The 14,678-nt window shown below is 45.5% G+C and overlaps 1 protein-coding gene across 1 annotated transcript in view; it reads left to right on the top strand.

The window, feature by feature from the left end:
• The window catches only part of DENND5B (DENN domain containing 5B), an 87,206-nt gene that overhangs the window by 24,292 nt on the left and 48,236 nt on the right, over positions 1-14,678 (top strand). The window contains exons 2-3 of the mRNA XM_026040348.1: positions 5,539-5,604; positions 11,822-11,931. Coding sequence (XP_025896133.1) covers positions 5,539-5,604; positions 11,822-11,931 — 176 coding nt within the window. The remainder of the gene's footprint in view (positions 1-5,538; positions 5,605-11,821; positions 11,932-14,678) is intronic.

Below are 14,678 nucleotides of genomic sequence, written 5' to 3'. Positions count from 1 at the left end.
CCAGGATTTGCATTATTTGCTGTCACAAGCATGAATAGTTTGGGTGTTTGCTAATTCCTACGTAAGTATCAAAAAAAAAAAAAAAAAAAAAAAAAGGAATTTGTTTCCTTAAGATAAATATTTAATGCAGTGTACCCAAGCCTGTGAGCTTTGCATGGGGGGTGTCCTCCAAGGACTTTCCTGGTGCATCGGTGTGATGGGTGCTGAATAACCACTAGCCTGTGAAAGCCCGAAGGGGGAAGGCGTTTGGAGCGGGAATCCCAGGGGACACGGGGATCCCAAGAGACGCCACTGCGGCGCGGGTAGGAATCGCTGGAGTTTTCGGAGCATCCCTGGTGCTGCCTGGGCAGTTCGGTGGGACGGGAAGCACCGGGGACCTTGGGCTCTGCGGCGTGCTCAGCTGCGGTGCAGCCTGGCTAATCCAGCCTTGATCTCCTCGCTATGAAATATTTAGCTTTTAATTTGTGCTGGAGCGGCTCTCCGGAGCGGCTCTCCAGAGCGGCACAGCACCGGGCTTGCTCCGTTGTATGAGGGATTCCAGTGAATTCTGCAAAATTCCCCTCTATGCGAGAGACGTGTGAAAATATTGTAACTGCCATTACTTTTGCGTGAGGTGTTTGTGCCGTGGCCAGAAGGGCTGTTAGAGACGCTTTGCTTTCGAATTAGCCTCTCTGTAGTGGGTGACAACTCACACTTGTTTACAAATGAGAGCAGCAATTACATACCTTGTACCCGTGTATTTTAGCGTGCCGGTCAACCTGGGATGCGGGCACTGAAAGATTGGTGGTAAAGAGGAAACCTTTGCTTAAATGACATGCAGTTTCAGGGCTGCTGCTTAGAACTCCATTTGTGCTGCTGCCATCCCTACAAGTGCTAAAATAACAGGCAAAATATACAGTTCCCAACGAAGATCCAGCTGCTTCACAAAGCAGCTTTGGCACCTAATTCTCCCCGGGGCACCAAGGGAAGCCAGAGGAGCTGCTTTGGGGGTATCCTTTGTAGGGCTGTGAGCTAAATTAGAGGCATGGTAGAAATGTTGTTGTGCGCAGAGCTKTCCATCTGAAGCCCAGTTTGGCTGCAGAAATGAAAGCAGCAGCRTGGGCCCCTGCCTTTGGGCTTGAATCCTGGCACTGTGTTGTGGTATGGTGGCTCGAGCCTGCCTTAAGCCTCCTGTATTTGCACTAGGTTTGGCCTCTGGCCACCAAACAGTCAGCAGTTACAGAGCATAAATGGCTTTTGCTTTGCTGGAGGGACGTGGAGCTCTGCTGCAGCTCGAAAGGCTGCATCTGGTCCTGGTTTCCTTAAGGCATGGAGAATGTTTCTCATGGGTCTTAGGCACCGTTGCTGCGCTCTCGTAGTTGGTCAGTGGCCCCTGGTGCAAATTCACCAGCATCAACCTCAGCTTCAAGCAGTTTCTTAATGCGAGCGGTTTTGACCAGTACACGGGACATGAAAAACCGTAACCCGGTGCAGTGCAAAGTTGGTTCTACATTTGTCCTCTCTRTAGCTGTCTGTGCCGCCCAGCGGGTGGGATCTGGGGTCCAAAGGGCTCTGCAAGGACCGTGGAGGAGCCATCGCTGCCACGGGTGGCCTGGGGGKTTTGCCATGTGGRAAAAAATGKTTTTTTTCCATTTTTTTTTTCTGGGGAAAGCTTCCCTCTCACCACCACAGTGCGTGTATCTGGTGAGTGCGAATGCATGTAAAGCAGAGCATTTTGCAGATGGGTTCGAAGGGCCAGATGAAAACAAAAAAGTCATTTGGCTCCCTTTTGTAGCTGAGCACATCAAGGGGCAGCTCTTTGATCGGGGACACAAAGGGCATCAGAAAGCAGGGGCTCCCTTTAAAATGGAAATCGGAATTGCTCAGTGCGACTCCAAGAGTGTGAAGAGCTCAAGCTTGTGCGAGACAGGTACAAGTAAAATCCCCCCCAAAAGCAAAACCCAAACCCAGGCCAGCCTGACTACTTGAGCRGTCAGATGGGCATCTCTGTGCTCTGCTTCTGTCAGCGTTGATTAGCACTGAAAAAGATCCAGGGCAAATTAAGCTGCTTGCTTTTCTTGCACTGGCTTGCCAGGCGCGCTTAAATCCGGCAGCAGAAGGTGTGAGCCGTGCGGTGGTTCTCGCCCTGCTGTTGTAGCCGCACAGCTTTGGGGGGGCTGCTCTTAGCCCCAAGGGACAACCGCCTGGAATCGCCCTCCTGAGGAGCGAGGGGAGCGTCAAATACCAGTATGTGACGTGTGGGGTGAAGTGGCTTAAAAAATCCCTCTGAATACCACCCAACKTAAAAGATATCTGAACATACTGTAGCTTAAAAAAAAAAAAATGTTTTTCTTGTACTAAAAAAGCCCCAGAGCAAAATTTACTGGAAAGTTCCCCTTTTCTTCCCACATTCTGGTGCACAAACCCAACCAGCAATGGCATGRGGATTTTAGGATGACAAGATGTTTCTTTTTTCTTTCTTTTTTTTTTTTTCCCTGGTTCTCATCTCCAAAAATATCAACTGTAGAGTCTGCTTCATTAAGACAACTCTTGATACCTGTGCCTTGGAGGAATAGAGGACAAAATTTGTCTTAAGATTTCTATAATTATAATAAAGTTTTATATTTTTCCATGTATCTGTGTATATATATATGTGTGTGTGTGTGTATACATGTATATAACTGCTCTGTGTGTTCTCACAACCAATCTGAGAATGTCATTATGTCTTTAGAGTCACAGGACTCAACTGTGTATGAGTTTCAGGTGCTGAATGGGCACCTACAACCTCCCTAGGACTCGCTTCAGTAGCTCTGCTCACAGCCAGGTTTAACCTGGACATTTAGGCTTAGGAGCTGGGGAGGAGTCTCAAGTTTTAGCTTGTCCCTGCTTAGATCAATGTGTGTATGAGTTAAAAGGGACATAGAGGGGCTACGTTTTCAGACCTCAGGACACATTTTTGGTGGGTTTGGTGGATTTTGGTGGACTTGAAACCCTTTGCTTTCATAGGGTTGCATACAGTCATGCACTTGCTATGTAAGTTCTCTAACCAAAAAGTTAACAGGCAATTTCAAAACAAKGAAACTTAAATTAACTTCAACTGTGTTGCTCAAATTGCTGCTCAGATTGTTTTCTTGATTGGTGCAAATTCTTATTTATTCTATACAAGTACCCAAACTGAACACCAGGGCAGAGTATAGAAGTATACGTATGGAAATGAGCATTGCCCTTACTTCGTACAGGGCAGACCACAGATCTTGGGGTCATGCTCTCTATAAAATGCAAGCAATGGATCAGGAGTGTATGCTTGGAAAACYAGCCAGGCAATGGGAAAGTCATGGATAAATTCCATGCCTCTTCATTTCTAGAGGAAAACAAAGACCTGAAAAACAGATGGCAACTTTCTTCCTTGTATTCCCTGTATAATAAGTATAATTTCAGTCTTACATCTGTATCACAATTTTCTGCTTATCAGTTCAAGCCTTTGAGTCAGATGTCGAAGTGCATGAGTGATGACCCTCTCTACCTTTGTAATAACATCCCCCCTTCTTATCCCCCTTCTTTCCCCAAAAAGCATGCCTTGAGCTGTTGCTATTTCTTTGAATACGGGAGTGACCAGATTGCAGGGCAGTTTTGTGCCAAGCGGCCTGTGCCCCTCATGCCTGTTTTCTCATGGAGAGGGATGTCTTTGTGGATCTGTCGGCGTCTGGGAGCTGCTATTTTAAGAAGCTAACAGAGCTGGTACTGGATAATGTTACCCAGTGGGCAGATAGTTGGTATTTTAATCAAGGTCAGAAGGAAGGGATGATGGCGAAGTTGCTTGTGTGTGGCTTCTTTTTTCCTTTTTGTTTATTTGATCTTATGCTGTGACTCTCAGACAACCAAATCTCCTTTCTAAAAAGACTCTTGAAATATTAAGGGTTTTTTTGTTTTTGTTTTTAGTTCAGTTATTTTGTGGCAACAGCTATTACGTTTCCCTACAGGGTCCATATATCAGGGACTAGATTGGACAGGCTCTTCATAGCTCCGCACTTGGTTGTTAATGAGCACCCGGCCTTTGGCTTCATGTGCAGGGATTTCCACCCCTTCTGCGGCTCCTTAGCCCCGTGGTCGGTATTTGCAGCCAAAATCCTGGAGGGGGTGGCAGAGCAAAGAGCCTGCCCTGGCACCTGTGCTGTCCCAGGCTGTTAAATCTCTGCTGCTCACTGCTTGCTCCTCCTGCAGAAGTGCTGCCCTTGGGCCCTAATTCCCTTTAAATAGCAGTTCTGGAAGTGATTTTGGGGGCAAGCCATGGTAGGGGTGTGCCAGAGAGGCAGGCAAAGGTGCTGTGGTGGTTTGGTGCTCGCTCACCAGATTTGGCTTGCGAGCAGGAGGGTTGGGAATCCTGACTGCRGCCGAAACCGGGACGCGGCTCTGTGTCGGGAGTTAGATCAGCCTTTTCTGAGAGCCCAAACAAACGCCCCRGCAATCTGTTCCCGCAGCAGCTGTAGGCAAGGGCTTGTTTTGTTCCCTGCGCATTAATATTTATGCAACTTTAAAATTCAGACAACTCGAAAGATGGAAGAGAATGGGCTGACACCTGGAGCAGAAACCCATCGTGCTGTAGAGTTAATGCGAGTTCTTTTCAGATGTCTCCCCAAAGGAGCAGGAAAATTATTCTCCCAAAGCACGAATTATAATTTAAAAACCTTTATTGCAAGTATTTTTCTGTGTCTTCTGTGGAGTGGGCTGCTTTTCCAGAAATTATGGGCTTGACGGAGTTCCCAGATGCCTTGATTAGAACAGCTGAGATACAAGGGTAGTAGTAGAAACCTGCTGTGAATTTATACCTAGAAACTGAATGACCAGAGAGGTCTGTGACATTACAGCCTTAGTATATGTTTCAGGTTTGTAAAATAAATTTAACCTCAAGATTTTTGTGTTTAATCTGTGTTATGGTGTCTTTGAAAACACTTTTTTTTTCTTTTCAGGACTTGGGGTAGTTGTTAGGGGAAGACTGCCCATCCAAGTTATAAACATAGAGCTTATCTTTTTGAGTCTTTGCCTAGAAACACCCTCTCACGAGACACAAGTGGTGAATGTAGCTATTAGGCAACTTGAAAAAACTCCTGAAAATGGCAACCAATACAGTACTGAAAGCATTAGCAACACGGATAACTATTATACTAAAGAAAACCTCCAAGTTTAGTTTGACATTTTTTTTTCCCTTGAGTTTCATGGGCTCTGGAATGGCTTAAGCATGAAGCAAGCCGTCTTTGGCAATAGGGAGACTCTGTGGCTGCATGAAGTACTTAGAATTTAATCTTGTTACTAATTTTGACAGGTATTTCCACAATGTCTGTCGGTGTCTTCAACAGCTTTATACTAATACAGGCACTGAAGTTTATCGCATGAATTTACCCATAGCCAGCGGTGGTGGGGGGAAGAGATGTCTCCAAGGGGAGTGTGTACGTCTCATGTTCCTTCCCTCCTGCAGTACATTTGTGTGTTTTTCACTTTGTTCATACTTGCTTTCTTTTTTTTTTTCTTTTTTTTTTTTTTATCTCTTGTTATGTTGTGTAGTCTTGTACAAATGGCTAGAAGCAGATCTCCATGGCAAGAGCTCAGATGCTGCAGACAAAGCCGCAGGTAAACAGGGGCGCTGAGGACAAAACTAATCACCAAATCCTCTGTGTCTCCCTCTTTTCTGATCTCCAGTTTCCCTTGAATCAAATTATGGGTCAGATTTGAAAACTGCACCTTTTCATTCTTTAACTTAAATCAATATCTGGTAAATTTTACTCTTCTTCCTGGAGCTCTCTTGGCCGATGTGYTTCCCCTCCCCAAAGAAATGTCTCTAATAGTGCTGAATATATGGATGAATATGTAATATGCTGGATCTTACATGTGCTTAATAGGCCAAAAGGCATCTTGTGTGGGGTTATTTTAGAGGATACTTATTACACCCAGGTGTAGGTAGGTAGATCTGTAGATGAGGATACTCTTGGGTCCATCTCCACCCCTTCCTGCTGGAGACTCAGCCACACTCTGTTCCCGAGACCGAAAGGGAGCATGTTTTAAGTTTTGGCTACAAATAACATTAGTGTGGTCTGCATACATATGAATAAAAAGGCAAGAGAGAATAGATCCATTGATAGGGCAGTCTGATCCATCAAAATTGTTTTGGTTTTGGTAGAAGGTTTGAACATTGCCCACCTGCTCTGGCCTCTGCACCCAGTCCTCCCCCGCTAAAAGGGGGGAAAAAAGAAAAAAAATGACTCTTACAGACAAAAGCTTCCTGCTGAAAGGACTCCAAACATAAAATTTTGGAAAGAACCGTTTTGTCCCCGTCCTCCGCTTCACACGCCTCGCTGAGGCCTCTGGAAGGCACGGTAGGAAACGCGGCCCTTCATGGAGCCCGTYGGCGCGGCCTGCGGCGCCATGAGGGCCGCTGAGGCGCCGAGGAGCCGCGTGAGGGCCCGGCCGGCGCAGAGCGGAGCTGCTCCCCAGCCACGCGCTGGATTTGCTCTTCCCATGGCGTTTTCTCCCTTCCGTGTCCTGTCCCYCTCGCCGCTGCTCTCGGCAGGGTCGTGCCGATAGCCAAGGAGGCGGTCGGCGGCGGGGCGGCATAGCTGGACGCCCTGAACACTTTTAATTAGAAAATAGCTATCCAAGAGGCTGTCACCGACATGAACAGTGCTRTGTGCACATTCATGTTCCCAGTAGGGCCCTCTAAAGGAATAAAAGATATTTTTAATCCTTGTGGTCACCAGCATTCCTGTCGGCGTTCCAGGCCTCTGGAAGGGGCTGCAGATAATTCGCATTCCCTGAACCAGAGGGTGTGGGGAAAGGATGCCTTTGCCTATTTAGTACATATTTGCATCCGCCTCTGGAGCAGTGATAATTGAAGCATCCCTGCCTAAACTGTAGGATTTCTAAATTTGTGAATATGATCGCTCACAGGAAAGCCGCCACGACTAGCTGTGTTTCCCAAGGAGTGTTAGCCTTTACCCAGAATAGAAAAWGATGCTTATTTTCCAGTTCTGAGAGCCTTTTTTTCTTCTTTGAAATGTAATTAGCATAGTTTTGCTTGATCTGCCATCCATTATTTCAACATTTGGTTCAAAATAGGAATTAAATCGCTCTCTARATTGAGTGCCTTTAGGGGAAGATGCGAGTAGCTTAAAAGTATCAGTGCATAGGACGTAGTCTCCAGTTGAAACAAAATTTGAATATGACGCTCTATTTTTAAAAATAGTTGCTTAAGTTTTTTAAATATCTTGAAAGTTAAAGAAATTTATTCAAAATGAAACTTTTAATTTACTTCTGAGTGGCAGCTTATCCTATGAGTTATGCTGTTTACGTGAATGGGTGTCATGCATCAGATATGATGTTACTGACTATATTAATAGTGCTGTTATCAGACCATTAATATTTTAGAACATGGGTTCAATTCACATTTGATACTTGCTTCATTTTTAATGTGCTTTGCTAATTCTGCCTTGCCGTTCAGCAAGGCAAGTGCTTAAAAGTATGGAGTAGCTTCCATCCAAATCCAATCCAATTTCCATCCAAATCCACTGTGTGCCTAAAATGCGGGCGAAATCATAGAGTCCTGGAAGCCTTAAGGTTGGAAGGGACCTCTGGAGATCATCTAGTCAACGTGACTTGTCACTCATGGCCACGAGTGTCGAGGCTGCTGATGCCGTTGCTCGTGTTTGCCAAGAAGGTTTTGCTTTGCTGTGGGGCTGCCACACAGCTGCATGTCAGCGGGGTCTGGGCGGCACGTGCCCGRGATCTCGTCCCATGGCACTTGTGGCGCTTTCCAGGAGTTTGCCTAAATGGTGACGTGTCACCCTGACGCGCAGGTTGCCCCCTGTTACGTGTGGCAAGCCAGGCATCGGGGTGAACTTTCAAAGAAGTGGCCCAAATCAGCTAAGAAACAGTATGAAGTTCACCTTGGTGCCTGGCTTGCCAGAGTGGCGCGGTGTGTGGGGTGCAGTGCTCTCTCCTTTCAAACTGATGACTGACTGATTAACTCCGGTGTGGTTTCTTGGTTCTCCTCTTTTGTCCTGTGATTCTTTGTTGGGAAAATCATATTTTGTGTTTATGTGTGTGAGTRTGATTCCCCCCCCTCCATATTCTGTATTAAAAAAAAGAATAATGCAAATCCTGCAGAGACTCTGCCAAGGTAAGTCGTTTGTACCACTTACTTACCTGGTTCATATGAACTCCCCCATGTTGTCACTTTGTTAGGACACTTGCTGCTGGCTTTGGAAAAGTCAGATTTCTTAAAGCCACCTTTCTTTCACAAACTGTGCTTTTTAGGTATCTCTGACATCYGTATGACTGTACAGATATTTGTATTAGCATACAAATTATTAATCGTGTCCAAAGGCTGATTGAAACACCAAGTTTCAGGGTTAACACCCGATTAACATGGTTTATTGACAAATACACCATTTTTTTTCCAATTGTTGAAGATTATGCTAGAAGTTTTGTCTGTCAGGTTGGTAATTATTAGAGAAAAGGAGTTGAGGACAGTCCAAAAAGGAGAAAAAAAATCAAATATCCCAGGTGACATGTAGCATGAAGTCTAATTTGGACACAGAAGTGGAAGATACAGCTGTATCTGGTGGGGTTATAAGATAAGAGGGCCTCCTGCTTGCTATAACGAAGCCGTGCGGGACTGATCCACAAACCCCACTGSGTCCATGGGTGCTGCAGCCCCATATTCATGTCTCTTAGCTGCGAGCTGCTTTGCAGGCCTTGGAGACGAGCTGGTCTGGGGACATGGTGCTCGGGGGCAGCTGTGGGCAGGTAGCAGCAGCCACTGAGTGTCGGATGGAGCCTCTCGGCTGAGCACCTCTGCACACCATTGCTGCCAGTAAAGCAGACCTGCTGGGACAAGGACAGCTCTGGCAGCCACAAAGAAATGTCATGTGCAGCCCTCAACACTGCAGTAGTAGGAAGCTTCTCAGTTACTGATAGATTTTCAAAAATGAAGTTACAGTTTAGTGGTTCTGCTGGATGGAAGGAGTGTCACAGCTCTCACTTCCTATGGCAGKCAGACAGGAAGCATTGAGGTCCATGTATATATTAATATATATTTTTTCCACTTGCCCAATYCAATCCAAGCTAAGGAAGCCCTCTAGATACTCTTTGAAGTTGCAGGAGAAGTAACCAGGCACACGCCATCGAGTATCTGCATTCTTGCTAATTCACAGTTCTAAAGTAAAGGTATTTGAAGAGGGTTGAAGATCCAATTAAGAAATAACATCATGCCTATTTACTTGATTATGCGAGCACAGTAATTGCTGTTTAATGATAAGAGTTAAGAATGCTGCCAAGTAGGTGTACGTGCCTACCCAGAGAGAGCGTTTCTGCTGGCTTTGCTTGTTCAGATTTTTGTCTTGTAGAACTTGATACAACAAAAACTTATAGACAAAAAATGAGGGTTTTTCTACTGCCGTGTTCTCAAACAGAGTAATAGTCTGTTTTTGTGAACTTCAGCCAGCTTAGTAATTGAGCACGTTAGGGACCTTCCCCTTGTGCTCCTGACTGCCATGGAAGCCAGTGACAACTCTTGTCCAAGTGGAGAAATGTGCTGAGCTAATCCACTAAATCACGAGATGCCAGTTTAGCTGCTATCTCCAGTGCTTGTGTTGTCATTTCTGTGATGCAAATGCTCGGGGTTGCCTTGAGCAGAAGCAGCTTGAATCCCCTGCCCCAGCTCCTCACGTTTGAACATTTGTTCCTGCCCCGCAAGATATGCTTGTAGCATTGCATCGCCTTGGATCTTTTTCCTCTCAGGAACAAAATATCCCTGTAAGAAGCTTATTTGCTTTCCCTTTCTTACCTCTCCCAAATACCCACCGCAATTATACAAAGCATGCATACTGCTAGACAAGAAAATAAGGCAGCAAAAATCTTAGGTGGCTGCCTGTCTGATTGGCCCTGATAGAGAGGTCGGTGCAAGAAATCCCCGACCTTTGCCTTGTTCCTCCCCCTGTTCCTCACATGGATTTTATGGCATTGGCCCTGGGAGCCGGGCCAGGGGGGACACCTGCTTTTTCTCAGAAGTGGGGAAGAGGATCCACCTGTGGTGAAGCTGGCACTGCTCCCTGCACTGCGGGCGGTTTAAAGAGTTTCTGTGTGTTTATTATTCTGGCACACGTCCGTCCTTTCCTCCCCCAATCTGAAAAAGAAAAAAATATCCCCGTATTGAGGAACTTTAGCAGTATCTCATGTAGCAAATGGTTCCTGAAGCTTTGCCAGGACTTGTGCATTACAACTGTGCTTTCCTTTTTCACYTTAGGTTCAACTCGGTAGGCTGCAGACCTCAGTTCTACAAAGCAAGGACGGAGCAGTGCTGCTTTAAAAAGCAGCTTTTCATTTCCTTAGATGAATGCCGACTCATAGCTTTCCTGTATTTATATATTTATATAAAAATGTATATTAACTTGCAGTGAGTCAAATGATTGTGTGCACGGTGCTGCTCGAGGAGCAAAGGGCAGGTAGCACACGTGGCCATGGCCTCCGAAAGCCTCGGGTAACTCCCGAGCTCCTGGTTTTGCAACATCATCTGGGAGCTTGCGACACGAGCCCAGCGAGTACAGATCACATTTCCACTGTCCACTTGGCCTTCAGAGCAGGGCAGAGTGACATTAGCAAACCCGTAGTTTTTAATTTTCTTGCAGGAACGTTGGGTTGCTTTTAGAACTTGCCAAATAGTTGGTGGGTTTTCTGTTTGTTTGTTTAATCCAAGATAACCTCCCATGAAGAAAAAAAAATGCTGGAATCTTGGTTCCATTTTCTGGTATAAAGAGAAATAGTTCTGTTTTAAAGAAAAGAGATGAAATTCTAATTCATAGCTTCTATTTTTTTTTTCTTTACGTATCTAAGTAACATTGGGGAKTCTCAAAGCCAGCCTCAGAGGGCCAAGTACGTTTTGGTGGAAATACTTGCCAATTTGGACATAAGGTTTTCATCCYGTTCTTGCCCCCTAGGTGAGGAAGGAACAGAGCAGGAGATGATGGTTCAGTGCCCACTTGTGGTCTTTGAAGTAGGAAGTCAGAAATCAGTAAACTAATACCTTGATCAAGAATCAATGCTGGGAAAAAAAGTGTAGTATATGGTAGTGTATTTGATGGATTTTAAGACTTTCTTATTTTGATGACTACATTGCCTGCTGTAGACTTTCCAGTGGTGGAAACTCTGTTTAATAATACCAGCTTGAGATACACTATTTGTGTGCTGATTAACTAGATGCCTTTCTGCTTCAAGTCTTATTTCAGTCTTCTCTGCCCTTTCTGGGCATGGCAGAATTCCCTCCTTGAAATTGGCCACAGCAGAAATACATGTTTAATGCAGGACTTGGGATATAAAAAACATTTATAGCGAAGCCTTGAATAATTTGCAATAGCTGTGASATGCTCCCACCTTTTATGACCATCAGACCATTTCTTGCTTTCAGGCTTTGCCCAGACTTTCAGAGTTGAAGTAAAGCTCTCACTAGGTATTCACCATGTAGGGAGGGAAAAACCCACAGAGATTCAGATGACTCCAGAGTCTTTTCCCATAAACTCAGGCATTAATTTTTTTCTTACCTAAAAGTGTCCTTGCAGTGAACACTGTATTAGAAGCTGTGTTGCCCTGTGGTAGGATTTCTGTGGGAAGGAGGGCAGGATTTGACAGAATGAGCATGTTGGCGTTTCTCCCTTGGAAGCCCTCATGGGTTGGGAGCCCCAAGGCCCTTGGGATGTCGCATGGCCGCTCGCTGGTGAGGCAGAAGTTTGCAGAGCAGCCRCCTTGTGTTGCTTCAGCATCACCTTTTCTCCTTTTTTTCACCCTTTTCTTTTTGCAGGGGAGAACTTTGACCAGAGCCCCTTGAGAAGGACGTTCAAGTCCAAGGTTTTGGCTCATTACCCGCAGAACATCGAGTGGAAYCCCTTCGATCAGGATGCCGTCAACATGGTAGGTGGGGAATCCTGTGGCCGGGCTCATTCCCGGCACCCTCTGCTCCCGTGCGCTTCCTGGGTGGTGTCATCCCGTTGGGACTAAATGCATGTGCTAAGCGTGCCAGCTGCAATGCCAYGGAGGCACAGTCGTGGTAAATATGTGGAAATATTTGTGGGCAGAGCAAAGCTGAGGTGCTGACAGATACGTCTCTCATTAACTCTTAATTAAATCTAGCGTGTAATGAGATGAGTCCCAGGGGCTGGGCGAGAAGGAGGARCCATTGCCTGGCGCACATTGCAGCAGGTTGGAAGGAGCTTTGCTGGGGAAGCTTGGAGAGACTAATATCCTTGAGAAGTTTCTAAGGACCAAAGTTGTTGTGCTACARGGAGAGGAGGGGAGGATCTTTGCTSAAAAGCGACAGCTTGCCTAAACTCTAGGTTTTGTGGGACACTAATTTTTAATAGCCTTTCTGCACCAATTTGTGTGTTTTCTGTACATCTCTCGCTGTCAGCACAGTTTGAGATGAGCTTCTTCGTTAGGCTAAAGTCTGGTGAACAGGGCAGTAAGTAAAAACAAAGTTTTTAGAGTGCTGTATATGTGCAGGGAGAATTAAAAGTCCGAGGATTCACTGTGTATTTTCTGAAACAGCTGATGTTGAAGGGTTTTTCCAAAAAATCACATTGTTAAGAGCATATGCTGACAAGAACAGCCAATTAGTGTCACCTGAGATAAGCTTCCCAGGACAGAAAATGCTCTGTTTTATATTATGCTGTTCTGTATCTGTCATTATGCTTGAAAAGTAAGTAGATAATAATAATAAAGCAGTATTATCGACGCCAGCTGTTCTTGAAACTGTGTGTTGAATCTAACTCAAAATGGGACAATTAGGGAATCCTCTGTCCCTAGTTTAGTTGCATCTTGCCGCATTGGAGGAGAAGGGGATTCAATATTAGCTATTTCAAAACAGAACTAGACTGAGCATTAGAAGAAATATTAATTTCAGGTAATTCTCCAGCTGTGGTGTTGCTGTCACGCTTAGAAAGGCAGAGGTGCCCCAAGGCTGGTGCTGGTCCCTCTGCTTGCTGGTGGTTGGAGATGTTGCTCTGCCTGCGTCCAAATGCCCACGGAGGGAGACGGAGCAGGTCTCYGTGTCTCCTGGGATGTACCACTGGCACGAAGGAGTCACGGGATGCTTGAAGACCCAGCTAAGGTGGGAWTAACCCAGCTGGGCAGGCTGCTCCTGCCCCAGCTCCTGCTCCAGTGGTTTGTTTGCTGTCCTGCAGCGGTGGTGCTGAGAGGAGGAAGAGCAAAGGAGGGTTACGGCAGCGAGCGGCCAAAGCTTTAGCTGAGCCTCATGTTGCTGTTGAAAACGACTCACATTCATGAAGTGTGAGGGTATTACCGTGCAAAAATGGAATACTGAAAACCAGCAGGAGGCCCTGTTAAGAGGAAATAATTGGGCTGAACTGCATTCAGATGAAATCGTAGCGCTGAAGAGCACATATTTCATTTGTAGTGTCTGGGAAAAAGATATTTGCTAACAGCAGCTGTGCTTAACAGGCTTTTAAATTATCTCTTGGAAAATTCTTCTTATTGTTTTGATCCAAAGCATCATTTAGAGTAATACCCACCTCCCACAGAATAGCCACAGACTCCCCGAAGGCAATTTTTAGCCTTTCTGATCTCTCCTTACTGTATTAGTGCTGCCTGTGTGTTTTGTGGGAGTTTTCCAGAAGTAATTTTCCTCAGAGAAGAAAATGCATAAATCCTGGAAGGTTAATTTGTGAGAATCCTGCCTTTGCTAGATGTCTAAGGAATTCCATTTGCCTTTTGAAGCCATTCTGTCACTTAAAAAAAAATACCCCTGAAATCCTGAGAAATCACTCTGCCCACCAGTCAGGTTTTATATCCTTTTCAAAGTAGTATAGAGTTCTATTTTATAGGGAAATAGTTATTTTTTCCCCACTGCTTTCYGTGATTATCCCAGCCTAGTGTCATGTGCTGCTTCCTGCAGCCATTCTGTGGCAGTCTCATGATTTACCAATCCAAAGTCCTCATTACAGAGGAAAGCAAAAGTTTTAAGAAATAACTCCTATTTTAGTCCCACAGAAGCCATATAAGTATTTGCAGACACTTCTGGAGACTGAGGCAGAAAAAAATTATGTATCCAAATAAAAGAATTAAGGGATACCCACTGTAATTTTGGAAAAGCAGGTCTTGCTAAGGGCTGAGGTATCTCTCTCCAGCCACTCATCCCAGGCACAATTTAGATGTGGAATTCACTGGTGCAGCATGTTTTGAACATGAAAAATACATGTGGATTGAAAGGGGAAGTAGAGGATCTAATGGAAAGCAGGGGAACCCAGTGATGCTGTGATCCAGAGGGGACCTTGGGTTGAGGAACGTCTGAAAGCGGTGGTGGCCCTGCTGCTGCGCAGAGCCAGGGGACATCTGCTCCTCACCTCTAGGAAGAGGATACTGAGCAGGCTGCATCTCCTCGTCTCACCTCGTGCAGCTGCTTAGCCTTTGACCAACCCCTGTTGATCGTGGGCCTGGTGCAAAGTGATGGATGGTCCAGACACTACGATGGAAGATGTTGTGCATTAAGTCTGCTGCAAGTCGGAAGCTTTCTGCTTTGCTTGGAAATGAGCATTCAGTCTCTGTGTGGAGTCCCTGCCTTTCCTCTGACCTGCTCTAGGTCCAAGAAGAGCAATCTCTTTGCCAGGCTTGGCAGGAACTGAAAATGCTGGAATTCGGCAGCC

This window comes from Nothoprocta perdicaria, unplaced genomic scaffold (assembly GCF_003342845.1).
Source record: "Nothoprocta perdicaria isolate Ctin4 unplaced genomic scaffold, notPer1 scaffold_253, whole genome shotgun sequence".
Classification (NCBI taxonomy): Eukaryota; Metazoa; Chordata; class Aves; order Tinamiformes; family Tinamidae; genus Nothoprocta; species Nothoprocta perdicaria.
This window is presented reverse-complemented; position numbering and strand designations above follow the sequence as displayed.